The sequence below is a fragment of the Chiroxiphia lanceolata genome, chromosome 14, assembly GCF_009829145.1.
Source record: "Chiroxiphia lanceolata isolate bChiLan1 chromosome 14, bChiLan1.pri, whole genome shotgun sequence".
Classification (NCBI taxonomy): Eukaryota; Metazoa; Chordata; class Aves; order Passeriformes; family Pipridae; genus Chiroxiphia; species Chiroxiphia lanceolata.
In genome coordinates this window covers 18317870-18345793 of record NC_045650.1, presented here as the reverse complement: position 1 = coordinate 18345793, position 27924 = coordinate 18317870, and the positions used below count along the sequence as shown (strand labels likewise).

General features: G+C 52.9%; 1 protein-coding gene across 1 annotated transcript; it reads right to left on the bottom strand.

The window, feature by feature from the left end:
- Window positions 1-44: 44 nt before the first annotated feature.
- Window positions 45-27924, bottom strand: DRP2 (dystrophin related protein 2). The gene is made up of 24 exons (XM_032701747.1): window positions 27424-27924; window positions 19581-19734; window positions 15548-15681; window positions 14591-14747; window positions 13570-13690; window positions 12818-13086; window positions 12176-12322; window positions 11553-11631; window positions 10325-10385; window positions 9879-9940; window positions 9529-9603; window positions 8124-8325; window positions 7819-7904; window positions 6955-7112; window positions 6695-6861; window positions 6262-6373; window positions 5744-5880; window positions 5413-5478; window positions 4617-4682; window positions 4177-4320; window positions 3300-3537; window positions 3044-3164; window positions 2811-2897; window positions 45-2032 (listed from the first exon to the last, which is right to left on the bottom strand). The coding sequence occupies exons 2-24, from the start codon at window positions 19686-19688 to the stop codon at window positions 2013-2015; spliced, it is 2817 nt and encodes a 938-aa protein (XP_032557638.1). The 5' UTR covers window positions 19689-19734; window positions 27424-27924; the 3' UTR covers window positions 45-2012.

Below are 27924 nucleotides of genomic sequence, written 5' to 3'. Positions count from 1 at the left end.
CAGACGAGGTACATGGATAGAAGAGGCCAGAGCACTCATCCAGGTCTCAGTATAAATACAAATTTATTCTCTTTCCAGAGCAGAGATGGCACAAAGCAGTGAGGACAGCAGCACCACAGTGCATGGTTACCAGAGCATTAGCCAGCCTGCTCCCATCTCATATCCCAGCTCCCAGACACACCCCAAGTGCCCAACCTGGTCACCTCTGCTCCCCACACCTGGCACTGGGGCATGCAGCTCTGCCCACTTTTTCTTCTCCAGCTCCCCCAGGCTGGATACTTCTCACCTCATCCTCAGGCCAAACCTCTCCTCCCCACACTGCACCCATCCTGCCATTGGGATAACAGAGGGCTCCAGCCAGGTCTAGGGGCTGGCCTGTGGTCCCTCTCACCATGCTGACACATAGCATGCCCAAAGCCAGCCTAGCACCAACACCACTGCTACTGCCCTCCTGCTGCTCACCCGGCTGTGACAGGGGACAGCAAGGACAGCAACCCGTGCCACTGCCAGCAGACACTGTACACAACATGCTGAACACCTGGGCATAAAGGCTCACACCACCTCACCCCTGGTGAGGGCACTGTTCTCGTCTCTGCCAGCACACTGAAGCCAACTACACAGCCCTGGGCCTGAGCACACTGCCCTGGTCCCAGCCTGCCTGAAAACAGCTCACCACTGCATCCCATCCCTGCCAGCAACAGCAGCCCTGTCTCTGTCCTGGCACCAGAGCACCAGAGCCACCTCAGCCCCCATTCTCAGTCACCCCACAGCACCTGACTCTGCCTCTTTCTCAACATAACACAGCCAGACAGCCAGTCTGAGGGAGCTTTTGGGACCAGGAGCCACCCCCACCCCCGAGCTGCCCTGCCAGTCTGCACAACAGCCCCCCTCCACTGCCCCACAGGACTCACCTGCTTCCAAAAGGGGCCTTCAGCTCCCCAGCTCAGCTCAAAGGCAGGGACAGCAGCCAGGCAGCTGCTCCCTGGGGACAGAAAGGAGGTGCCCTACCTGTCCTGCTGTGCACCTGCATCAGACCAACTCCAGGGCTGGAGTAAGGCTGGAGAAATCCCTTCCTGCAGGAGCTGAGGCTCCCCAAGGATGGAGCTGGGTCTGTGCAGGACAGGCTCTCTGTGCCACGGCAAAGGCACAGATCCCCAGGAAACCAGGTGGGATGGAGAGCCTGCTGCAGGACCAGCCCTCCGAGAGCTCCCCTCACAGCAGCCCTGCTGCAACACCAGCAACAGGGAAGGTGCTGGTTCCTGTGGGAGCAGGAGTTGGGCTGGTCTGAAAGTGAAGGGCAGCTACACTTCCAGTGTTACAATTTAATGGAGTGAGTCCATGAGTGTGTTTAAGTACAGAATATATAAATAATATATAGAAATATATGCACATTAAACAATAAGGCTCTGTTATAAAGACCATCTCAATATAAGGCTACTAGCTGGGCTGAAGCTCTAACATGGACTCATCCCTACTCCATAAACCTCACAGACTCTCTCCAGGTGGTACGTGCCTGGCTGGCTGCAGAGCCTTGGGTGGCAGAGCTTGAACCATAAGGCTGGCAGCTGGATGCTGTTATAAAGAGTTATTTTAAAAACTGGGTGGCTCCAGGAGTGTTTTGGTGCCCATAAACCCGGAGGTTTCTGGGCAAAAATGAAGAGTGGGAGACTGAACTCTGCATCCCCCTCAGTGCTGCAGGCAAAGGCAGCAACCCCTGGGTGCCAGGGGAGACAGGCAGTTTTCATGGCTTCAGTTCTTTCTTCCAAACCACTCCACCCAGGCTCGGACACTGTGGCCAAGTGACCAAGACAGCCTCCTGGGAAGCCCACAATCCCACTCCTGCACAGCCTATGTTCCCCTGAGATCTTCTGGAGCTGGCAAGCATCCTGCACAACCTGCTCGGAGGGAGTCTGTGCAAGGCCTGCTGCAGCACAGGGAGCACGGCAGGGAGAGGAGGGGGAGGAAAGCAGCCAGGTAGCTGGTTAGGAAAAGCCTCTGGCTCACAGGAGGTGTTAGATAAGGGAGGTCATACCTGAAAGAGAAATAGACAGGTCAGGAAAATAGGACCCAGAGCCACCTGCTTAAAGGGGGCTGCTGCAGAGCCAGCAGGATCCTGCTCAGGGATGGCAGGAAGTGGGCAAGAGTCTGCACGGGCAGACCACCACCTCGTGTTAGTGCTGGCACCAAGCTGTCTCCCCCAGGTGAAAGACCAAGTGCTGCTCCTGGACTGGAGCACAGAGGGAACGAGCAGAACGACCAACACCCAAACCCACTGGGTGAGTGGAGTGCCTTCCACACACACATCCCCCAGTCTCCATCCCTGCTGGGAAGAGCTGTCCACGAGCAGTCAGGAGAGCTTGCATCATCGCTTCCATCTCACCAGGTAACTGGGGCCTCAACCTCTCCTGGAGGGGTCTGGACAGGGAGGAAGCCAAGAGGTGGCTCAAAGTGGTCACTACAGGCTGGATCCTGGCAGGTCTGTCCATCTTCACGGTGGGGAGCCCCACAGGGTGCAGGGTTTTGAGCAGGGCAGGAGGCTGCCTTGCACCTCATCTGGGGGCATCTATTTGGTCCATACTCTTGGCAGCTCTGATGGCCTCTCCTTGCAGGTGCGAAACCTCCTCCTCCTCCTCCTCTCTGCTCCCAGGCCACACACCAGTCCCAGCAGTGCTGCAGCAGCAGAGCTCTTGGTTGTAAGCACCGGGGGCATCAGCTGTCGCAGGGAAGCTGGGATCGGGGCAGGGCTCTGTGGGGAAAACCTCATCTGAGGGAGCAGCAAGAAGCGAGAGAGGAGGATTTCACTCAAGTACCTCGAGAGTTGGGGAAGGCGCTCCGCAGCTTCTCCATTATGTCTTCCAGGCACATGCTGACTTCCTGGGTTTTGGCTTCCACCTCGTCTGCAGTGGAAAAGAGGGCAGGAGGGTGTAAGCAGGCTCTCTGGACAGCCACCTCACTGCCAGCACTCTGGCAGGGTGCAAGCAGCGTCCTGCAGCATTGGACCAAGGGAACAGGGCCAGGAGCTCAGCCCAAACCCAATCCTCACCTGCAGCTTCGGTGTCAGGGGTGTTGTGCTCTTTCTCCTTTGCCTGACTGCCTTCAGACTGATGTGGAGATGAAGCCAAGGAGGATGCTGCTGAGCCGTTGCCATCTGACTCTGCTGGAGGCTGGAGCGAGAAAGGAGGTTGTTATAATCCCCTGTCCTTTTCTCCCCCCAGTTGTGACCATCCCTTTCCGCCATTGTCACAGCTCTGATATGGCAAAGCCCACCCCAAGGTCCCAGATCCTTGCTCTGAGCACACCTGCAGCAGCAGCTCCCTCAGCCTGTGCAGCTGGGACTCCAGCTGCTTGTTGTGGTCCTCCAGGATCTGCATGCGGGTCTCCAGGCGGCTCTTGTGCTGCCGGAGGATTCGCGCTTCCGCCAGGAGCTCGTCATTGTGTGGGTCTTGCACTGATTCAGGGGAGCCTGTAGCCAAGGTTGGAGACTCCACTGCCTCATCATGCTGCCACTTCAAACGCCTCAGCTCTCCCTGGAGGATCCTGTAAGACAGTCCCTGTCAGCATCACCATGCTCCTTCCCAGGGAGTGCTGGAAACACCCAGCAGCTGCACACAGGGGATGGCCCACGACTCGGAGACAAACCTTTGCCACCTGTGAAGCTTGAGGATCAGGATGCCCCACTGCAGGACAGCCTATCTGTGGCTCTGCCCCACTCGGGGAGTTCACAAATACATATGCAAATGCTTCCCAAGAGGTTAAAAACAAGGGCAGGGAAAGCATCACCTCCTCTTGAGCTGATCTGCCCTGCCTAGAACCTCACCTCATGTGGTCCAGAGCAGCAGCACCACCACTATTCTCAAGGGGCTCAGGGACATGAAATACAGAGTGCCCTGAGCTCAACTCAACCAGTTTGTGGTTCAGGAAGGGAACAGCTTCTGGGGATGTGGGAAGGAACATTTTGGGGAACAGAGTTATTTCCCTTCCTTGTAGTGCACACCCTCACTGAGCGCTCCTATGTGTTAGCCTGGACACCCTCCAAACCAGCCCACTCAACATCTCCAATCCCCACCTACAGATCCAGCAGCTATTCCCTTGCTCCACTCAGCTTCACCAGGCTTCTCCAGTCCCTTCCCCTCCTTAGGCTATAAGCCCCACTTTCAGAGCTGCCTGTACCTCTACCTGTTTTCATCCTCTAAGTGGGCCAGGATTCGCTCCAGCTCTCCCTTGTCATCCACGTTGAGGCTTCCTGGAACCTGCTGGCTGCCCCCAGGCTCTCTGTCAGTGATGGGGCTGGAATGGCGTAGCAGATACTGGTCCTCATCCCTGTTGCAGCAGGGGGAGAAAGAGCTTAGTGAGGAACACCAGTCTGATGGGATTTGTGTGCCCCCAGGGAAGGACAGCCTGCAGGGAGGTGGTTTCATGTGGGGGAGCTCATTCTGGCTGCTCCAGGCCTAGAGCTCAGAAGTGGCTCAGCATCCCTGGCTAGCTGGGGGTGCCCAAGAGCCTCTTATTCAAAGAGACTGGGAAGGAAAGCATTTCTGTGCCCTGGCTAAGCATGGGTGGAGCCATAGGAGCTCTGACTCATTGGGAGGTGAGAGGGGAAAGGAGGCAGAACTCACAGGCTGTCATCAGGGGACAGGCTATCACTGAAGAAGGAACAGTTCTGGCTTTCCATCTCTGCAAGCCTAGAGGAAAGAGGAAAAGGTTGAGATATGGTCAGAGACATCCTGAATGTCTGCTCAGTGTAGCCTCCTTATTTCAGCCCCTGCAAGACCCCTTTCTGGCAGGGTCTCCCAGCTGGCCTGCACCAGTTTGCCCCTCTTCACAGATTCTATAGAGCTTTTTCTTTTTAGAAAACAAAAATACACTGCTGCTCTGGTGACAGTCTCTGGAATAAAGGGCTGCTGCTGTGCAGTCAGCTCAGCCTCTGCTCTCATAAGCAAAAGAAAGGGGTGAAAGCATTCCAGGTCCATCCTGGGACATGAGCTACAAGCACAGACTCCTTGTGCTTCTCGCATCCCAAGGTGAGGGCAGAGGCACCACAAACCACAAGGCAGCAGCAATGGGAAGCTTGCAAGCAGCACTGGTGAGCACACGGACAGAGCAAGATATCGAGGGGTCTGCCTGGTGAGAATCCAACCAGCAGCTCGTGCTGGGAAGAACAGGACAGTCCATGGAAGCTGCTGCATCACTTCGACACCTCCTGTCAGGTGCAAGGTCTTTACTGCCAATTTACTTGGCACCAGCCACGTCCCAGGCAGGTTTGCCTGGCCCTGCCTGAGGTGCAGCATGCTGGGAAGGGTGGAAGGGGCTGCAAGCATCAAGAGCTCACCATACATCTGCCCCCAAGCCCCTCCACACCCATGGAAGTCATGCTCCATGCCCTGGTGTGACAGCAGTGCCCAGTGGTGGTACCTGCTGGCAAAGTGCTCGATCCGGGAGTGTGTGTCAGCGTGTGGCAGCATCGGGGAGGAGGCTGGTCTGGAAGAGAGGCACACTGGTCAGCAAGGCTTTGGAGAGGCTGCCCTGATCCCAGCTGGGTTAAGAAGAGCCAGGGACAGGCTGGAGAGGGAGACTGACATCTCTGTTCCTTCAAGAACAAGGTGCTGTATCACCCCCAGAGGAAGTGCCTCCTCCAGCCCACCCGTGGGAGCTCTCAGTCTCACAGCTGAGATGCTCCTTCCACCCATGGAGCCCACCTGTCAGGCTGGGTCAAAAGACACAGCCCAGGGTGCAGCCAACTCACGTCTCAGAGAAATCAGCCTCGAGTACAGACTGGACAGGCAGGTAACCCCTCTGTGGGTGCTTGCTGAAGTACTGCTTGGACCGAAACTTGTTCTTCAGTGTTGTGGCAAAGTCTCTCATGTTCTCACTGGACGTGGTCTGCAGAGACACAAACATTACAAAGGTCCTGCTTAATGAAAAGTGGGGCAGCACAGGTCAGCTCCCACAGTAGAGAAGTCCCCTCAGGCTGGGGACAAGCTCCACAGAAGAAGAGGCACTAAGGGCACATGGAAGGAAGCTCTGTCAGCCTGACACGGGGTCTGACACAACCCAAGCTGGGCATTGGTTGGTGCTGTGCATCCCTCTCGCCGTGACCCCCAGAATAACAGGAACACAGGCAACTCCCAGCATGCAGAGGGATACAAAACTATACCAGGGGTCCACTTCTGGGATTGCACCAGCCTAAACATCACAAGGCTGCTGCTGCCAATGCAGACCTGCTCTGAGCCAAGACTCTGCCAGCCCAGCCCAGCTCCATACCGGGGTGTAGTACTCCATGATGGGGTAGTGCAGCTTGTTGCCCTTGCTGGCTCTGCCGGTGAGGAAGCAAGTCTGGCAGATATCCACATTGAACTGCTTCAGGCTCCGATACCTGCAGAGGTCAAGAGGCCATAGGGAGGCAGTGGAAGTCAGTGAAAACAGGCAAGTTTGGAGCCCAAGAAGAGGTCAGCAGGAGGGCACAGAGGTGGCACTGTGTTGCTCTCACACCCCAGTGACCCCACAGTGCTGATGGTTGAAGTCCCAGAAAAGCATCCTGCTCTTTCCCCTTAGCTGGCCTGGGGTCTGCCCTGCCCAAAACACTGCTGGCTGCAGAGCTCTAGGTTCCCCCAAGAGCACAGAACAAACTCAGCTCGCTCCTGCAGGCCACCATGCCCCCCCCCTTGGGGGCCCAGGTCCCGTATCACAACCCTACCTGAAGCCCTTGATGGGGCACTGCCGGCAGACGGAGCACTTGGTCTGGTGCTTCACCTGCTCGGCCATGGTGACCCGGTGCAGCACAGCCAGCCACACCATGGACTGCGGCTCCAGGTTGGCCCACTCCAGGAACTGGGACGCCTCGATGGCAGGTTTCCCGTTGCTCTGGGGAAGGGAGAGGAAGGGGCTGCTCAGAGCTGGGACCCTGCCGGCTCAGCACCCCTGTGAGCCTGTCCCCAGCACGGCTGCTGCACTCACGAAGCGGAAGCAGCTGCGGATGCTGGGCTCCACGTTGCTGCCCCCGAACGCTGCCACCTCCCCGAGCTGCCGTGGGACCTGGATGGCCTCGTGGAGCAGGACACCGAGGTGCCGCTGGTCACACAGTCCCCCAGCGTTGGCCACTTGGCTGAAGAGATCTGCGGGCAGAAGAGATACAGCCTGGCTGATACCCAGCTGATCCCACACCCTGGGCAGGAGACAGGCACGGGGAGCAGTGTGTGGGTCACACCAGGGGCCCCACTGACCATCTCCAGCAGGCAGCTCAATAAGAGAAAATAACCTTTACCCTTAACCTTCTAGTTCTCAATAACCAGGGGTTTAGAGTCTTCTCGGGACAGAGGTTACACACCTCATTTCTTTAACAGCCACAGTTAGCCTGTCCTCTATGAATCGGCCCAATTCCTTTATTTAATCCCTTGGTGCTTCCTATGCCACCTCCTCCACAATATTCCATGGCAGAGTACCAGGGTTAAAATGCAGCAAGAAGAGCAGCTCCCTTTAATTCGTCTGAAACCTACTTCCCCAACATGCACCTCCAGGCTTTTCCCCTTCTGGGAAGTATTGGATAACTGTTGCCTGTGTGCCTTTTCTGCTCTGTTCCTTACAGTGCCATGCAAGCAAGAACACTGCAGCACCAGTCACTCTGCAAAAAACCCTCTTAATTTAGGTGGCGTGGGCCCAGGGAGGGAGGGAGAAGTGGCGATGCAAGCAGCTTAGTCACTGCAGGAAAGATGTTTCTTTGCTCTTCCTGGGCAAAGAAGGTCTAAACCAGAAAACAGAAGCACTCCTGGTTTCCCAGGTTACTCCACACCAGTTTCTGGGGAAGGGAGACAAGGGACTCACACTGAAACTTCTCCTTGACCTCTGTCCCGCACAGACATGCAATGCCTGTCTTGAAGGAGAGGGCCCTCATCTTCCCGCTGCGGCCACTGCAAGAAGAGATGTTGCACAGGTTTGAAAATGCTTTGGAGGTTGGGTTTGGGGTTTTTTTTTTTCAGGGGGGTCAGCAAGGCAAGCACACGCCAGGCAGCCGCCCTCACTAACAGTCAGAGAGTTTTCGGCAGTAGTCCCAGCCAGAGAAGCAACACAGAGGTCTCCTTCCCAGCGTGGCAGCCCCACAGCTCAGGGGGGCCCTGGGGGAGCGGTACCTGTCAAAAACGTTCAGCAGCCAGTTGAGGCTCATGTCCACACAGAGGGGCACGTTCACCAGGATGCCCCGCTCCTCCTCCAGCCGCTCGTAGAGGGCAGTCAGGCAGTGGATCACCTCCACCACGTCCATCGCCCGGTCGCTGGGCTGCAGGTCGTGCTCGTTGAAGATTTCCAAGGCTGTGGCCAGGGTCACCATGTCCACTGCACAGAAAGCACAGGCAGAGGGAAAGAAGGGAAAACGGGGCAGGTGAGAACCAAGAGGGGAGAGGTGCAACCCTGCCCTGACCTGGGGCAGCGTGAGTCCCACAGCAGCGGGAAAGATACTGGCGGGATGGGCACAGCTCCTAGAATTTCTCTCCCGCTTGTAAACCTCTCCCAAAATACTACATCTCCACCTTGAGCGACCATTCTCTGTGACCTTCCTTCCTCATTGATGTGTCCACCCATGGAAAGCTCCGTGCAGAGCCCTGTGCACCCAGAGCCAAGCTCTCTGCACGTGCCATGTCCCTGTGGAGCTGGTGTGGGGAGGTAAGGGGGCACAGAGCTACACAGACCCTACCAGCAGCTGCCAAGGGGTGGATCAGTCCTGTCTCCAGCTCTCACAGGGTGCAGGAGTTAAGGCACAAACCCAAAACAGGGCTAGGACAGCGTGAGCTACCCTGGCTGCCCTGCTTTCAGATCTCTGGCTGCAGGTTGTATGTGCTACTGCATTTAGCAGCCAGTAATCTTTCTTTCCAGAAAGTCTTTCCACTTCCGAGACCACTTATGATCTCAGAGCCCATTGCCACACTCTAACTTCATTCTGTGGAAAAATCCTCCCTTCTCCTGTCAAAACTGCTAGACTTGCACTGGGTACCCCCAGTTCACATGCCAGTGAGAATTGCTCATGCTCACCCTCGTGTCCACACTGCCCACAACTGCACATGATCCTGTGGCATCATATTCACCTGGCTTAATCCTCCAGCTTTTACCAACAGCGCAGACTTCAAGTTTATTGGCTCCCTTCCTCCTCTTCAAGTAGTGAAGCCCTCTCTGCCCCTGCCAGGGTGGCTGGTTTCTGCTCTCTCGTACATCCATGGCTTCTCTGTGCTCGATCTGAGCTACTTGGTGAGCTCCTGCCTGATCCCACAGCTTTGTAAATCTGAGCTGGACCACTTTGTTCTCAAATCCCTTGGACTAACACCTGCCTCTGATGTATTTCCACCCTAAGCCTGTAAAGAAAGGCACTGACACAGACTGGTGAATTTGCTCAGCTTTCCAGCCACAGGCTGCTCTTCCTGGTTTCTCGCCTCAGCTCCCTGTCCCCTGGTGCCTCCTGCCTTTGATGTGCTGATAAAAACTTGTGTTACTTTAATGCCTCCACAGGGGGAGAGGTAGCAGGAGGGAAACCCTTCTCACACTCACATCGAAGGGCCTTTTGCACCCGCCGTAGTTTCATGGCCGTCCGATACGCCGAGAATTTGATATTGTTCAAATCCGCTGCAATAACACAGGAAAAGGAGAATGAAACCACAGTGCAACATCCTTATCTCCCAGTGTAGGAAGCAGCAGTTGCAGTTCCCAGGCACCAGCCCCACCAGCAGAAGCAGACTACGTGCAGGAGGATGAGGAGCAGAGTCTGGCAGGGGGTCACTTTGCGTTTGGGGACCCTGTGCCAGAGGTAGGTGAGTGGGTGGTCTGGGGGGATCTCACATGCACCCCATGCTGTAAAAAAGGTGGATACTACTTGAGTGGTTGTGTGACAGCCTCCTTACCCAGTGTCTGGTACAACTCTGTCATCTTTGGGTGGTCCCAGCATGTCGTCTGGGCCTGGTGGCTGGAAGGGAAATAGATGGAAACCAAGAGTCAAGTTGGCACTCAAGCAGCTGCCATGAGAGATTATGAAATGACCTGGCTGGTGCTGGGAGTGGAAACTGGGGTTGTTGCATCCCTCTGAGCACATTCCCCAGGACAGCAGCATGGAAGATGCCCACAGAAGGATGCCTTCACTTGCGACCAGCTCACTCCCTTTCCAGACAGTGTTCCCCCTCATCTGGGAACATCTGTAAGCAGGGAAACTCAGGCTCTGCCAGGCTGCGGGCAACACATCTCACTGGTTGTCAGTGCTTAGATCATTCTTCTCACTGCCCCCCACCCCTAACTGGTCCCCAGTTCCTGTTCCCACCAGGCCAGAGAAGGCTGTGACTGGGAGCACACTCACTTGATGTAGTATGGTACTTTGTTGGGGGAAATGGCTCGTTCCCAGGGGACTTGGACAGAGGCTGCAAGGAGAAAGACATGTGTCAGATCAACACCAAACACTCCTCTAAGCTGTTTCTGATGCCAGCCCAGTAGGACTGTGCCAACAAGTTTGTGCCTCTGAAGAGGCTCTGCCTTCCCAAATCACCAACTGGGGGTGTTGGTGCAGGCAAGGGGATGCTGCTCATAAGAAACACAAGACTGCTGGTCTTGTTAGAGGCATCTTGCCTCTTGAGACAGGGGCTCTCTATCTGGCTGAGCTCATAACTCAGGAACAGACACTTTCTGATGCTTTTGATGATTCCTGAGGCAACACTGTGGACACCAGTGGGCAGAGCTCATAGCAGGTGAGATTTGGGTGCACACACAGAGCACTACTTGTAGTGGCCAGGCTCAGGCACCCAAAGATCAGCTGTTTCCATTACTCCCACTCTGTGTGTCAGCTGCAGTATCTTGGGAAGATAAGGACACATCCCATAACAGTTACATCCCACCCCGTGCTTGTTATCTAGAGGATGGAAGCCCTTTTATGGCCCTCAGTCATATTTTCCCTTTTCACAGGCAGTTTATCGATTCCTGCAACTGGAAAAGTCATTCCTTCTTTCAGATAGGAGTACATGGTCTGCAGAGAAACACAGGCCAACAAATCCCACCGACATCTGGAGACCTGGCAGGGCTCAGCATTTCCAAGGACAGGCTCTGGAGCACAACCTGCTGCCCATCCTTGGCAGGTCTGAGAGCTGTCAGCCAGCAGCTCTGCTCTGTAGAAACAGCATCTCTCTGCCTCACCACATGAATGAAAATCTCCTTAACAGGCACATTTTTAGCCTCCAAATGACTAACACGGGATATGGGGGACTGCCTTTTTCTGCCATCTGTTGTCTTGGCCACCCAGTCTCTGAGGCTGACACAGCCCCAGTATCACCTGGGAGATGCTGCTGTGAGTGTCACAGCTCTGTGCTCACGTCACACCCTTGATCCCACCGGGTGAGGTAGCGCAGTGCTAACGTTGGGAGATGCCTCCTGCTTTGGTTCCTGTGTATCAGGCACCAGCCTGGGCCATTTTGCAGCCGTGTGTGTGGCCCTGGGCTCAGGAACAGGGCTTTGCACCCAGTTCTCCTGTGCCACAGCCCACACCACCGTGCAGGGGCAGCCTCAAGGCAGGAAGTCAGGAGGACCCACTCACGTACAGGACAGGAAGTGCTGGGAGCCTGGTCCGAAGTCCCGGTGGGCATCTTGGAGCTGCTTCAGGCGTTCGTTTATGGAGGCCTGGAGAAGTGGACAGAATAATTCAATGGCAATCCATCAGGCACCTCCTGAAGACCCATTCAGGAAGGCTTGTGGATGGACTTAGACATGCCCCAGCACACAGGTCCTCTTCCTTCCTCTCCTACTCTGGTTTTGCATCCTCCAGTCTGCTGAGCCCTCTACACCTCCTCCCCCAGGCTGAGGCAGCACAGGGCACGTCTCCATGTGCATGTAACACATCACCTGTATCCACACTTTCACAGACATTCAAGCAGCCACAGCTGGTACTGACACTTCACAACTCCTTCCACCCATCAGACCCTGATTCTCCTCAGACAACATTCTTTGTTCCTCTATTTGCCTTTTCCTGATCAAGATCTCTACAGATTTACCAGCCACTTTCCTCACACTGAACTGATCTCTCATCCACTAGGAACACCAGCTATAACACCCCTGCTATGCCAAGCCTTACTTTATCATCCTTGGAGCTCAGCAGTGGCAGCCCTTCCCCACCACCCTCCCGCCCATGATTTACTTGCAGTGCTTGGTGTTGACTCCTTCCCACCTGCAGCTGTTTCCAGCGCGTGTTGATCTGCTCCAGGGTACGGGAATTCTCCATACACAGGTGGACATCTGAGATGGCAAGCTGGTGTGCAAGGTCATTGACCACTTTCACTCCATCCTTCATGGGGGAGAGCTCCTCTTTGAACAGCTGGAAACCCATGCCCAGGGAAACAGGCACAGAGCAGGGTAAGAGGGAAAAGAAGCAGGTGAGTGGTCACAACTTGGACCTAATTCCTCTGCTACAAGCTCAGGGTGGGCCAGTGGCTGCCAAGCCACTGCTGAGTAACCCTCCCACAGGGTACCTTAGCAAGGGAAAAAAACCCACAGACCAAAACAACCAGGCTGCAGATTACTCAAATCTCCTGAGAAGTGGAATGGGGACAATGAATCATCTGTGCTGAGCCACTGTACCTGTGTACAGCCATGACAAGGCACTCAGCACAGCCACTTGCTCAGGACACTGTGGGCCAAAAACACCCTCACAAAGTGAGGGGGTTGTGGGAGGGAGGACTTGACCCCTGAGATCCCAGGTAACGAGGATGCATTGGACTGAGCACTGCAGGAGGGCAGCACTGTGTTCCTGGGAAGCAGCATTTCATCACCTCTGGGGCCAAGGCTGGAGCCTTCTCAGAGCCTAAAGTACCTTGGTTGACTGGATGTGCTCTGGCAGGGAGTCAATGAAGAGGTCCCCGATGGGCTCCCAGGTTTCACGCACGCTTTCAGCCTGGTCCAGGGTCGTGCTGAGCTCCTCCATGGCCCCTTTAATCTCGATCAGCTGCTCCAGTGTTCGCTCGATGTGGCGGTGCTGGTCCACGCACCGGGCCGTGAGCTTCTCCCACAGCTCACTGGCCACGTTCGCCTGCTTCCAGACAAAGCGGCTGATGTTCTGGATCCGGTGCCGGGGAGAGACATCTGTGAGGGCAAAGCAGAAGGGGAACAGAGAACAAAAATGAGAGCCCAGCCCAGAGGAGAGCGGGGCAAGAGACGGAGGGAGGGCAGGGAAATGGGAGATTAAAAAATCCAGGGAAAACTGGAAAGAGGGAGGGAAAACAAATAATAATAATATCATCTCTACACCAGCTCCCCTAGGCATCCAGCCTGCCCACAGACTCATGCCCACTGCTCCTCACAGGGAGAAGCCCTGCTGCCCTTTAAAACCCTGCCCCAGAGCACATCTGATGCTGTCTAATGAGCTTCTGCCTTCACCAAGGACAGTGACACTGCCCTGTGCCAGTCTGACCTTCAGCCAAAGGACTGGGAGCAGCCTGGGGCATGGTGGTGTGAGGCAGAGCACTGATGTGCCTCCTTGTGCCAACCACCTGCACTCCACTCTTTCCATGCCAGCCCGGGAGGACCTGTGCTATGAGAGAATGAGGAAGGGGGAGCTCTACAGACCTTTGCTTTCCAAAGTTGGTTCTTCTAATTCCTCAAATGGATGCTGGGAAAGGAAAGCCTGTGCTGACTCCAGGACAGAGTAAATGTATGGTCCCCGAGACTTTACCTCTTCCATGAACGCCTGGAGAGCAGAGCACAGAGATGAGACAGCAGGCTGCAACAGAAAATTGTGCCCTGCTGCCCCCTTGCCAAAAGTAGCAGTTATTTATTCACCCCAGGGCCCAAATCACACTGGAGACACGGAGAGAAGTTAAAATTAAGAGAAATATTTTTGCTGTTCAGGGAAGGAATGACCCCCTACCAGAAGGTAGCCCCTGCAGAGGTTTGGTCTGCAGCTTTGCTGGAGTGGGGAGGCAGAACAGCCAGCCCAGAAGGGTGTGTTGAGCCAGGGCTGCACAAGAGGAACTGCTTTATTTGTGGTGCCTTCACAGGCACTACTGGAGATGCTCCTCACTCATGCAGTGAGAGCATGGCCATGCAAACAGCCCTTCCAGCAGCTGTTCAGCAACAGGTCCAGCTGCTGCAGGAGCAAGGAGAGGAACAACAGGATGCCTCAAAGCAGCACATCTACAAGGGAAGACTTCAGAGGCACACTGGTTCAAGATGTTCTCTCCTCCCCTCCAACTGCAGCTCCCACACCAGTGCTGTCTGCTGGGTGGGCTGTTCAAGCACCAGGGAAGTGGCTCCAGCAGGGATAAGGGGTAGCAGCAATAAACAGTTTATTTTTGTTTTCAAGGTAAAAACAACTATAACCCAACAGCCACTGGCAGAGAGAAGAAAATTCTCTGATCATGGGAGCAGGAAACTCTGATCTGTCTGGGTTTACCCCAGTTTCAGGTATGATGAAAATTTGTTACTGCAGAAATCACACATGTCCCAACCACCGGCTTGCCCTTAGACCAACCAGCTTTCTCAAGCCCCAGGATCCCAAAAGCAGAGGCCAGTGAGAGGCAATTCCCTCCAGTCACCCTCAGCTCATCCCAGCAGAGAACAGTGGCAGGGGAGGTGCAAGGGGACGTACCGCGTGTGTCTCCTTCTCCTGCTGCACCAGGAGGACGTCGCCCCGCAGGGGCAGCTGTGCTGAGAGCTCCTCATCCTTCTGCCCCAGCCAGTCTATGATCTCCTGCAGAGGCACCTGCAGCTTCCCACTGTGGTCAGAAAAGGCCTCCAGCCGAGCCCTGGCAGGAGAGCAAGGACAGTGAGTTGGCAGTCAGACAGACAGGAGAGGAGCAGGTTCCCTGGGGAGGGGAGGAACAGCACCATGGTGGGGTGGGGACCCCCAGGAGTGTCAGCACACCTTAGCGCGGGCTGTGCATGTCCTTCAGGCAGCATAGATGTTACACTGTGAGGTGAGGTGAAGCATGGAGGCACTGGGGAGAGGAAACCCTGAAGCTGTTCCTAACCCTGGAGCCCAGAGCAGAGGACAGAGTCACTCTGTGTTCGCCTGTGGGTCAGAACTGTGCTCTGGCTAGCACGGGGGGCTTGGGTTGGCATTTACATGTCTGGGCAGCTTCCAGGAGCCTTGGATTAAGGCAGGACACAATTAACACGCCCCAGTTAAGCTCTCTGTCATGCTGGCTGTGGAGCTGCAACCTCTGACAGTCTGGAAGGCATGTTCCCCTCAGTGGAAGTGCAAAGGGCTGCCGGCAAAGGGACAAGCACAGAGTGTGTGGAGGCAAAGCCGTGGGGCAAAAAGAGACCAGCTGCAGAGATGGCAGAGGATAGGATAGAGGGAACAGCAGAAAGCAAGGAGAAGTGAAGGAGGGGAGGGAGGAGAGGACGGGATGGGTGGAAATGGAGGGGATGCTTTTCAGCATAAGGAGAAATATTCAGAAGTCTGTGGACAAGGGAGAGAACTGAGCCAAAGTCACTGTGAATTCATGTGGCTCATCAAGCGAAAAAGTTCCAAAGCCTCCTGACAAGCACAAGCAGCAGGCAAGGCTGGAAGGCCAGGTTTGCTCCGGGTAGGGATTCTTACCGAAGGCTGTGGGATTTTTTTTTTATCTCGTTCCAGCAAAGATTCATCTCCAGAGGGGCCTGGGGCCCGGCAGCACTGCTTGGAGCCCGAGGGGTTACACACGAAGGTCCTGCACCATCCTGCGAGGCTTCAACCTGGGCAGAAACAGAACCATGCTGCATCCAGACATGACTGCCCGGGGCTTTGGGCACCTGCCTGGGGGCACCTACCCCAGCCTGTCCTGACCCTGACTCATTTTTCAACTCACAAAGGGGTTGCCCTGCTCCTTGAGTGGTCTCTCAGCAGCTCCCAGGAAGCCCATGGTTGTGCCTGGAGGAAGGATGCAGTGCCAACTCCAGCAGAACTAAGAGCAAATGTTGAAGGAAGGGCTTACTGCACATCTCCTGCGCTCAGTTATCCAGCAATGAGCTTAGCTCACTGCTAGCTGTTAAATCAGAGCTGGTCCTTACGTGTCACAGTCCCTGCAGGGCTAATGATGATTTTTTCCATGCTATACAGGGCTTCTGTGCTTCGAGAGGAGACTGGTCCTTCTGTTCCTAAGGAGCAAGGGGATCTACCAATCTCCTTTATGTCATCCTCAATACTGGGAGTTGCCACCTGCTCCTCTACAGAAGCTCAAGGATATTCCCTGCCTGCACAGCAAATCTGGGAAGCTGTTTCTCCTCCACAGACGCTGCTTCTCCTCTGCACCTCTCCAGAGGGAGCAGTGGTGGGAAGGGTGCTCCAAAAAGCCATGGAGAAGGTGATAGCAAATCCTAATCCAGCCACTCGAAGGAAGCACACCTTGCACTGCGCCACTCAGCTGGGAAAATGGGCTGCTGATCCCTGGACAACAAATCCTCAGTGGAATCCTCTCCTAAGCCTTGAGCGCTGTGCCCTGTCCCTGCTCACAGTGGCAGTGAAGACACAGTTGCACTTGCTGGTGATAACACACACCAGCAGGACTAGAAGCACCTCACATAGGACTCAGTGAGTGAGAGAGGGTTTTCTCCAAAAAATACAATTCCCTGTGCAAAACACATGGACACATTTCCACAAGTGAGACAACGATGGGTTCTGTTGGAGAAACAGCAGCATTTCGATCGAATGCTACTTCGATATTAGAGTTCATTTGTGATAATTAGCCCCAGGTGGTTAATCAGCCATAATTAATTGTGTTAGCACTTTCTAAACAGAGCATACAACAGAAACTCCTTTGCCAGACAAGGGTAGCTGCCTCTGGGGGAAAGCAGCAGCTCTTCCAAGGGGAATGTGTAGCTACTTGTCAGTTGTCCTGTCCAAGGGCTCACAGAGGTGTCGAGAGGAGAGATCCAGCCAAGCCGAGGAAAACAACAGGCAGAAGAAAATCATCAGACAAGGAATTTGGCTGCACAGCTAAAAATACCCCCTCCACACCAGTTCTCAGAGAGAAATCAAATGATTGCCAGGACTGGTGCTAAGTTTGATTCATCTAAAAACATCTAACAGGCTGTTCTCTGCCTCCCCATCCTGCCACTCCAGGAAAACCAAGAAAACAGAAAACCATCACCCACGGAGTTCACAGGATTCTTGGGGGCCATGAATAATAATCCACTCAAGCTAAAACTGCTGCTTGCACATAGAAAAATCAATACTCTGCATGTGCAGATCCTCACGGCACTGAAGTAGGTCAGTCCCACAGCACTGCCAGGGAATGCTTTATCCCAGGAGATACCAAAGGAGGGGAGCAGCTCTATCCGGGTGTTAGGGCAACTGCAACACAGCTGTGCAGACCACACAGTCCTTCCAGCTTTGTTTAAGAAATTAAAAGCCCACCAAGCCCAGTAGATAAGCCCATGGCAGCAACCAAGCAGAATGCAGGTGCTGAACATCTGCTTCCCCAGGACAAAGCCCAGCACAGCACAAAACAGTGCTCGCCCTCTGAGCATCCCCTAGGCACCCTTTCCCCAGAGCCCCAGCAGCAGCAGCAGCCTGGACCCACGTTCCCCCTCCACCCCGAAAATAAGAGCTTTATTTTCGGGCGCAAAACACTCACGCGGGCTCTGGCAAGTGCATCTACCTGTGCTCAGCCACAGATCCGCTGCAGGGCCCCCCAGCTTCTCCGAAGGAACCAGCATTGCCCCCCAGCCCTCCGGGTGCCACAGGCAGCACCCAGGAGGGCAGCAGGGAAGCACTGGATGCCCAGCAGAGCAGGATGCCCCGAGCACTGACCCCCCAGGAATGTGCAGGGGGGCGGCAGTGCCTCACAGCCAGCCTCAATCCCAGCTTTGTCCAGTGGCATTCCAGCAGCCTCCAACCTGCCTTAACCTCGTGGCTGCCCTTGAAGCACAAAGGGGGCAGAGATCTGCCTGCTATAGGGCAACCCCCTGTGGGAAATCAGGTGTGTGCAGAGTCAGTGGTGCCAGCACTGGTGAACAACCATCTCTGCAAGGGCATGGGCTGGGATGGGGTGACCAGCAGAGACTTTACCCTCAGATGCTGGAGCACATGCAGAGCACACAGGAGTGTTTGCCAGGAAAGAGATTTATCCAGGAAATGGTCCCAGCAAGCTTTGGTTGTCCAGAAGGTAAAGAGTCACGTTCTTGAGACCTAATCCCACAAAACAAAAGATGCCCTCCTTGTCCCCCACACGCTCCAGGACAAAGATGCCCCCCCTCATGTCCCAGCACAGTGATGGGTGCCAGCACAGATGTTCCTGCCAGTCTGGACTGGGTGCAAATAGTTTCTTTTTGCCAGAAGGCTCTGGGCTGGCTTCCTATGTCCCCCACAGTCCTGCTGCCCAGAATTGTTTCCATGCTCTCTTCCACCTACAAGGAGGGAAAGAAAAGCTCCCTGTATCTCTCCCTCTCTTCCCCTCCTTCCCTGCCTGCACATCTGACTGCTGCCATTCCTCTCTCTGGGACCAGCACAGCACCTCCTCTCTCCTCTCACCACCTTTCAGGTCCAATAGATGCAAGACCAGCTCCCAGACAGAGGAGGGGGCTTCATTTGCTGTTTATTAACCACTCATGCACTGGCTGGGCAGCAGCACCATAACAGCCACCCTGGGGCCAGTAAGTCCTGACTCAGCTACCAAGAGGTTGCCTCACTGCCTCATTCTTGCATCCTGGAGCCTCTCCAGAGACAGCTCTGCCTTCTTCCGTCATATCCAGGCTCTCTGGGGCAGGATGGGACCAGGCTGATGGTCACCACAGCAGGGAGGAGACTCAGCGTCAGCCTTTGCTTTCCGTGTTTGAAGCACAATCAAACAGGGAAAGGCAAAGCTGGAATCTCATTTGTCCTGGGAAGAACACTGCCAGCACCCAAGGGAAACTTTGGCACTGTCCATCAATCTCTGGTCAGCTGAGAGGTACCCTGGGGCCAACAGCTACAGGTAAAGTGGGAGCCATGCTCTGGCAGAGCTGAGGCAGCATTTCCCCACTCTAAAGGTGCTAAACTAGCTCATGACAGCTCAGTGCAGAGCACAGGCAGCTCTGCAGACAGTTGCCAGCACACCTTTCTGTTCTTCACTCCTGCCGTTAGCCCAGGGATCCCCAGAGACCTTCCTTCCCTCCGGTGAGGAGCGTGGTCTGTCGGCTCAGAGACCCTGGGGAAGGAGGAGAGAAACCAACAGTGGGAGCACACTCTCTGTTCCTCAAGATAACTAGACTGGAAAGAGGTCAGACTCCTCCTCTGCCTTACAGCATTCACCAAGGGCTCATTTCCAACCTCTTCTCTGCAACCAGGAAGGTTAGAAATCTGCATTTTCAGCCAGAGCTGACATTCTTCCAAGTTTCCAGGAAAAAAACCAACCAAATATGTAAGAGCTGTTAACAGCAGCCTCTCGCTCTTTATTTTGGAAGAAGTTTGAAATGCAGCTCTGCAGGTTGTCCCTCTTCCTCTACTTTGGGCAGCACCTCACAGCTGGAACGCTCAAGGAGAGCTCACGCTCCCGTTAAGTGCAAGCCCACGGGAGGCTGGGGCCGACAGCTTTCCCTGCCACCAGGAACAGAGGCCCTGGTTTGCCCCACACAAACTTGCAGCCGTGAGAAAGGCTCCCAGAGCCAGCTCTTACCTGAGGCAGCGGGGGGGCAGTGCTGCTGTGCTGCGCCTGGCCTGGGACGTGCCACTCAGGACACCGTGGGAGGACATAGAGCCATTCCTGCATCACCAGGGGCTGCATCAGAACTGACGTTCATGGGGGTGGAGGCAACTCTGGGCACGGGCACCTGAAAAGCAGCATTAGAGTCCCTGGGTCAGCTTGCACCTCCTCGTGGAGCTGAGCCCCTTCCCAGCTGCCTGGAGCGCTGCCTTCGTGGCAGCCGGAGACTAAAAGGAAACAATTTTTTATTTAATATGCTTCTCCTAATGTTGCAATATTATTTCACCTAAATGTCCCACTCTTTTTTTTTTTTTTTGCACCTGATTGTGCAATTTGCTGTATTGATACTCTGTTAGTAAGCCCCAGAGAATATTATGCATTTTTAAAAAGGGTTGGGTTTTTTGAACTACACAAGATGTCTATGGTTTCAGAAAAGATGGAAGAGAGGATCTCACTGTTATTACCTCTCTTCTAGTTTTGGTTGGGTTAGAGTTAATTTTCTCCCTAGTAGGTGGTACAGTGCTATGGTTTTTAATCCCAGACAACAAATTATGTTTAGATATAATAGACATATCCTCATAATAGACAATATTACCAAACATATTATTTTTTCTTTTATGTTCAGAAGGCAAATTGCCTAGACACTCAGCCTCATGCATCTCATACACGCATCTCAGACTATCAGCTACACCTTCTTATGAGATTTTACTCATTACAAGTTCTAAAATTCCCTTTTTTATTATGTCCATTTTTTTGAATGGTATGACCTGCAAAGCCAGTTAGCAGTGGCCCCTTGACTATTCTGTAGATTGAAAATACAACCTCTAGTCACAACGCTGCTGGTTTTTGTTGTTTGGACTCTGAATAAAATAAGCTAAAATAGTGATTTATCTCACTGCCAGCATCGTCTCGGCTCTACAGAAAGCCATAAGAAATAAAGCCCAGAGAAGGCAGTATTTACCTGAATCTGACATTCCTGCAACTGGAGCACAATCCCACAACTCTACCTTCGACCAGTGGCAGCACCACGAGAGGAGCTGAGCACCAACATGTTCCCAGCTGGATGGAGACCTCACATACAAAATCTGTGACCACCACACAGGGTGTTCACCCAGCCCAGACTCAGCACATGGTCAGATGAGCAAATCAAGAGTGATCAGTCAAAACTGCCTGTGATGGGTCCACAGTGCTGTGCTGCCTCCTGTCCAACCCACTGCCTGACTCAGTGATTGCTTTCACACTTCCAGAAGGTAACAGTCCCCTGCCCCAGCAGCCAGACCTTATGTCTAAGTGGAGATGAGGCGGCTTCCAGGCACAGACAGAACAACACTGATGGAAGAAGGTTGTTGGGTCTTTCACACCCAGCTCAGTTGGACAGCTGAGAATCTTCCTGCTTGGCCCTGCAGGGCAGGAGCAGGCAGCACATCCTGCACTGCCAGCAATCCCACTGGACAGACAGGTGAGGAGAAAGCCCTCCAGTCCTGGCACGCACTGCCCATCTCTCACACTTTCACATCCCTCACTCTTCCTGCCTGAGCTTTCACTGCCTCTCTCCCCTCCATTACACACATTAAAAGAACAGATTATCCTGTTATGATTTTTTTTAATCTCTTAGCAGTTTTTTACAGCCATAATTCTCTCTCTTTCCAGCAGAACAGCTTGTGCTGAGCTCTCCAACATGCCAGCAATCCAAGGTCTTGTCCTCTCTCCCTCCCGCCCATTTGCACCAATAAATGCTACAGGCTGTGCATCACAACACCCTCACCCATCTCCTTTCCTCATGCAGGCAGGGGATTATGAGGACACATTAATAATTACAAAACCCAGGGTCTTCAAAGCCCCCCAGCCCCTGGGGGCAAATTCATTCAACTCCAAGGGTTTAGTGGGTGATTTCTGCCAGCAGGTAACACCACACCCTGTTCCTCCAGTGCTTGTGCTATATGGGCTCTGTTCCTCTAAATGACCTCTGGGTGACAGTCAGCATAGCAGAGACACAATTTTCAAGGCATGAAAAGTTATTTTGCCTCAAAGCCTAACACAGGAATGCCTTTGAGCTCTTGCCCACGACTGGGAAATCCGTGGCTTTTGCCGGTGAGGTTCTGTGTCGTCTCATTGCAGGTGCCATCCTGAGGCCCCAGTTCTTCTACGGCCCAATGCAATGAAGTTGCAGTGATGGTAATGTTTCAGTTGCTCTTTGCCACTCTACAATAACAGAGAAAAAGCCCAGAGGTGGAGAACCCACAGTAATGTGGAACTAACCGACCTGCACAGCAGCCAGCACAAAGGAGGACATTCAGTGGGAGAGAGAGACAACCAGACAGAGAGGCACGTCTGCAAGCAAACCAACAGCTTCATACAACCCCTTGCCAAATTCCCTGCTGTTACAGGAACCAGGAGAGCAGAAATGCTCTTGATCTGCTCTGATTTTCTGTCAAGACACAAAATAGCTTCAAATCTTGCACTTCTGCTCTAGTGCTGCACTATAGCACTGTGTCTGGGCACTGCAGCATGTGGAGCAGATATTTTGTGGGTTCTTCCTGGCTAAATGCCTACTGCTGATGCCTATATCTGTCAAGAACCACACCTGTGACCCACTTGGCCTCCCCCTCACCCCCATTCACCCTCTGCACTCTGCTTTAGGTTGGTGCTGGAGACCCCAGCGCACGACAGCCAAGGGACGTCAATCAAAACAGATTTAGGTGTTGACAACTAAAACTATCGTCCTATTGTAGCCTTGTACAAGCCTCTACTTGAGAAGGAGTCCTTCAGAGGACTCAGGTCAGGCTGTCCAAACAGTTATAAAGCAAGGTTGGTCTCCTGGACATATTTCTGTGCAAGAAGAACAAACATCAAGGCTCAGGTGAGAATTTCCACAGGAGGACACTGCAAGAAGTAGTTTTAGAGTCACCACGGGGCAGGCACTGGTGCACTGCACTCACACAGTGGAGAGGGCAAGGAGTGAAACCTTTTCCACTGGTGTGTCTCACCTGATCCTCACTGGAGGATCCTCACCCAAAGGTGGTCAGGTCCTCAGAAGGATCAGGTGCAGCCTCATTACATGATACTCTTTTGCATCCTCCCACATTAAAAGCACCCAACACTTGCCTCTGCTCTCTGCCCACCTTAAGAAAAGAAGCATTAGATGTTTCACAGTGCTGTGTTAGGGCTTCCAAACATTTTAGTAACCAAGCCACCACTATTTAGCCTAGCTGAGACCATGATCCTTTAGTTGAAAAATAAGAAAGCCCAAAATCCTGACACTGCATTTCAACAATTGAATGCTTGGGCACTAGAGTGTATTAAAACCAAAATAATTGCCTTTTTCCTCTTCCCACAGGAACTGTACCTGTTACAAATTCAGCACTGGAGAGCCTGCCTCACTCCCTGCTTTACAGGCAGTCTGGCAAAGGCAGCTGGAATGGCCTTTGCTCAGTCAGTTCTGCTTCAGCTCTACCACACAACTCACTGCTCTGCTCAGGGATCTCTGTTCTCTTCCTGCTTTACAGCAACCCTGGTTGGCTGGAGAGGCTGTGTCCCATCTCCTGCAGCATCTCCTCTCCATCCCAGCCCACAGGAAAGTGACAGCCTGCCACTGGTGCATGTGCTGCACAGTCTAATTCTGCAATTTTGCTGCATTTGTTTAAAATCCTCCCGACACAAACCCATATCCAAACTCTCCCAAACATCAGGGGAATTCACGCGGCAGCTTAAGGTAACCCCAGGATTAGGGACTTGACACAGAAGGTAGAGTCTAATGTCAGATGTTGAATTTCTGGCTCTCTACCACATATAACAGCAACAAATAAAGCATATAAGTCAAGAGGTCTCTTGATCACCAGGCTTATACTTTGAATTGCTAATTTCCTCCAAAACATTCTTTCTGGGTGGAAACTTTCCACTTCAGATCTTGGCCTATAAGGAAAAAAATATGGGAAAATTTTGAGGCAAGGCAGCTCAGCCTTTATCCCATGAGGGGGATGGAAATACAAACATGTTCCCTGCTGCTGGAAATGTTAATGATTTTGTTGTTGTTTAACTTACTGTACAAGAGAAGTAATAACATTTCAGCTCAGCATGCTCAGTGTCCTTTAAGGGGGAAGGTGGGAGGCTTGTGGATATTTCAGAGTTCAGCTCCCAGTGTGGATGCTAACAAAGGGAGCATTCCCAGGCTGTCAGACAGTAGGACTCCCTGGACTGCCTAATAACACATCCTGTTTCAGCAAAAGTTGTTTTTCTGCACATGTAAGTAAATAGTTTAAGCCTGAGATCAAGGGCCAGATGACCTACTTCCCAAGACCCCACTGGTCAGGGTTTGGTGAGAGAGGAGGAAGAGAAATCTTTCTCCCACTGGGACCAACATACAAACAACAAACCTTCCTCTTAGAGCATGGGTCCTTAATCTCCATCTCTTTACAAACCAGGAATAGATACCCAAACACACTCCCTAAAAAAAAAAAAAAAAAAATCCCAAAATTCTCCTGGTTCTTACGTGCTCTTGTGTACAATGAAAAGGGAAAAGGACTATCAGCTCTCTTTCACATAGCCAGGCATTTTCAACCCCAACATCCAAGGGCTAAAAATCCCAGGTGCCAAAGAACCAGGTCCCCTTTATTAATTAGAATGAAGGGTCCCTGGATTAATCACCTGTGCTTAAGAAGTAACACAAAACCTTTGCTGTGTCTGGTAGTGAGTGGCACAAAAGATGTCTTAATCACTGAGGGTGGGTGAAGTGGGGACCGTCCCATCTAATGAGCTGCTTTCTTAAATGATCACTTAGCCTTTTAACTCATAGCCAAAATGTTATTTTAATTCAAGTGATAAGCAGGTGCCACACATCTTAATAAAGAAGCAGCATCTCTTCTGCTGGTTCACTAACTCTCCATCTTCCCAAGCAACAGAACATGCACATTCACACAAAATCTCAAGCTGAAAGATTTCACCAGTTCATTTTGCACTGGGAAACTGTGATGATGATGTCTCCACCTAACCAGGTGAGTGTGGGTGTATGCCCACAACACAGCCTTGCAGAACCGACTACCCCTCTCTCTGCTTAAAAATATCTTATGGGAATTTATTTAGGAAGACTGAAATCTACATTTCTTTCACACATCATTTCAGAGTCCCAGCTGGGTTTTAAGTTGCTCTCTCCCAAGCTCACTTTTCCTAGGAATTCTTCCCATCTCTTCTCCTTCGATTAAAGGATAATGACTCGAGCACCCAGAGGACCCAGCTGTGAGCCAACAGCCCTGCTGAACTGGCAAAAAGAATTGTTGTCTGACCTGACAGACAAAGGGAGCAGGAAAAGGGGAAGGAGCAACCTCACAAAAGGGATGGGGAGGGGGCAAGAACTTGCCTAATGATTGAAAGAAGGTTGCACCAGCCATAAAAATTGAACACACTTCTTCAGAAACTTGGCTCCTGTAGCCCTGAAACCTGCCAACTTACACCCACTAAAAATCTCAAGTCTTGTCTTTCTCCTCTAAGCGCCTGAACTTTCCCTTCCCTGCTGTTGGAGGCAGGAACCAAGACTTGCTGCACTGTGAAAAGCACAGCCCCCATTGCCACACTGTGTCACTGATCAACAACAGTGGGAAGAGCACACTCCCCACTCGGGGGTGGCTCAGGTGATGCTGCACTGGCTTCTGCCTTCCCTGGCACTTTGTTTCTCATTCTCAGTATAAAACCAGTACCAATTTCTCTAAATTGAATATTACACCTTTCCCCCAGGGTTGTCTTTATGATAAACTCCCAGTCGAAGCACCAGGTTCTCTGGGCTTCTGAGGCCATGAATTTTATGAGCAGGTTGTATGCCCCATGAAATCACATTTCCTTTCCCTACTTGAGATGTATCAGTGACCTTATTCTTGTGCTAAGGAAAACAACAGAGGAAAATGGGATGGAGCTATTTTGTCTCAATTCTGAAAAGATCAGTTTCACCTTTATACACCTGTGAAAATGAGGGAGTTTAAGACTGAATATTTTCTGGTCAGTTATTTCTTGTTTCATGAGACTTAAAATTCCTTTTTTATGCTTTTATTATAGGCATGCAGGCTAAAAAGTGGAAGCCTTGAATACATTTCTCAAAATGTGATTATATTCAGAAATTGTCTCCAGAACTCAGGGCTTTTGTTTGAACCTGTTCATTTAATCCCTTCCCTATCTCACTTTGTTTAGTTTTGCAAAGAGCCACTCCAGCCTGAGCCCCAATTCACAGTTACAGTCCTGGCCAATTTTAGTGAGCACCATTGATCTACCTCAGGTACTAACACAGAGACAAGGTCCTCCTCTCAGCTTCTTCAGCTGACAAAGAGGACCTGAACACAGCATCACATCACAGTGCCCACTCCAACACCTTCCCATCCCAGCACTCCAGGCACCCACATTCCCGGACACAGTGCTGCAAAATGAGATAGTTTGAAATTGCATGGCTACAGCCTAGTCCCTGTCCAGAGTACCATCTCCAGAGCCCTGCCTGGACAACTCCCACAGCAGCAGAGAAGGCAGCTTTCAGCACAGGGAACTGGCAGGGGAGGATGTGAGATGGCACCAGAGCCACGGCGGGCACACGAGCTACACACAGGTGCCAGGAAAACAGGAACCCTCCTGGCACAACTGAACCTGGTAGCTGGGACTTCACACAGCTTCCTCAACAAGGGTACTCTGGTCAGACAGGAAAGGCCATTACAGAGAATAATCAAACAATAACTCTCAGAGGTCCAGACAGGTCGGTGACAGCCGCAGGAAGGAAGGTGAGGAGGACCTTGGATTAGGGCAGAAGGAAAACAAACTGACAAAAATTTGACTTGACTTTTTTTCCCCCCAACACTAAAAACCAAAATCCAAACAAACATTGGTTTCTCCCAGAGACAGCATGGCATTTAGAAGTGTGGGAGTAATTGCTCCACACCCCTGTCACTGGGTAGTCTCAGTGTTGAGACCCCACAAACACAGTGCTACCAGTTCCACCAGTGGAGCTCTACAGCTGGGATGCTGTGCCAGAGGGAAGACTGAAGGGAACAGGCTGGACTGGGGACCCATAATAATCTGTGGCACTAAGTCTTGACAAACCACAGCCCAGGCTACCCTGTCTGGCATCGAGAGGGAGGTGGAGTGCTGAGCCCTGGGGAGCAAGAAAGGTCCTGTGCTTCCTGCAGGCAGTTCTGCAGTCAGTCAGGGCTGCCTGCATCAAAGGGACAGTCAGTGGTGGCAAGAGAAGACCTTGAGAGGGGAGGAGGAGGAACAAAGAGTGAAAGGGAGTAGGGAGAAGCTGGGGGAGGGGAGAGTGGACAGATAAGGAGCAAGGCTGGACTGTGTAAGGTAATGAATGAAAAGGGCAGAGCTGGGACTATAGTCTGATCCTTGCCTACTACTCTAGAAATATTTGGGTCCCTGCCTTGTCCTGATGTTTAACCCTCCCAAGAAGATGCTGGAAGGCCACCATGCATCCTGCCTAGAGCAGTCCTTCAGCTCAGGCAGAAACACTGCCAGGGTAAATAAGCCTTCAGTGTGCAGGGAACCAAAGCCGGGATGCCGGCTACTATTGTTTGCCCTGGGAACCCGCATCTCTAACTGGTCTCCAGTTTCTCCCTTGTGGAAATGGTCTTGGCCACCTCTCTTACTCCCACCCTGACACCCTTCTCTTCTTCTCTACAAGTTTCATCACCCGCACAGGCACGGGCAGTGTTGCTGTGATGGGATCTACACACGCGCACACGCCCAAGGAGCGTATTTCCGAGGTTAACCATCTGCCCATATTTTCCCCCTTTTCCAGCCCAGCCAGGATCCGAGCGTGAAACAAATTTTTGCCATGGCCTACCTTCCGAGTCCACCGGGTCTGAGGCGCAGGGACAGCGGCCACCGGGCTTCGGGAGCGGGGAGAGGGGCTGTCCGTGTGAATCAGCAGAGGAGCCCCGGTGACAGGGATTCATGCTGAGGCTGAGCACTGCTGCACGCGCCTGCCTCTCCTCCTCCACCGCCCCGGCTGCTGTGTTGCTATGCAATCACATCACCAGGAACAGCATCTCCCCGAGCCTCCGAAGAGATACCCTTGACTCGGCAAAACACGGGAGGAACAAGGACGATCCCACCAAGTGCCCGGCCCTTCGGAGATCTCGGCCAGCAATCGATCCGGAGGGAGGGGAGAGAGAAGAGTGGGGATGGAAAGACAGACACGCACGGGAGGAGGAGACAAAATACACATGGAGAGGGAGAAAGAAAAGGGAGGAGGGGAGATGAGGAGATGTACGAACGCAAAAAGCGCTGTGGTCTGACCTCTGGAGAGCTGACACGGGCTGCTGGGCTCAGACACGCTGCCCGC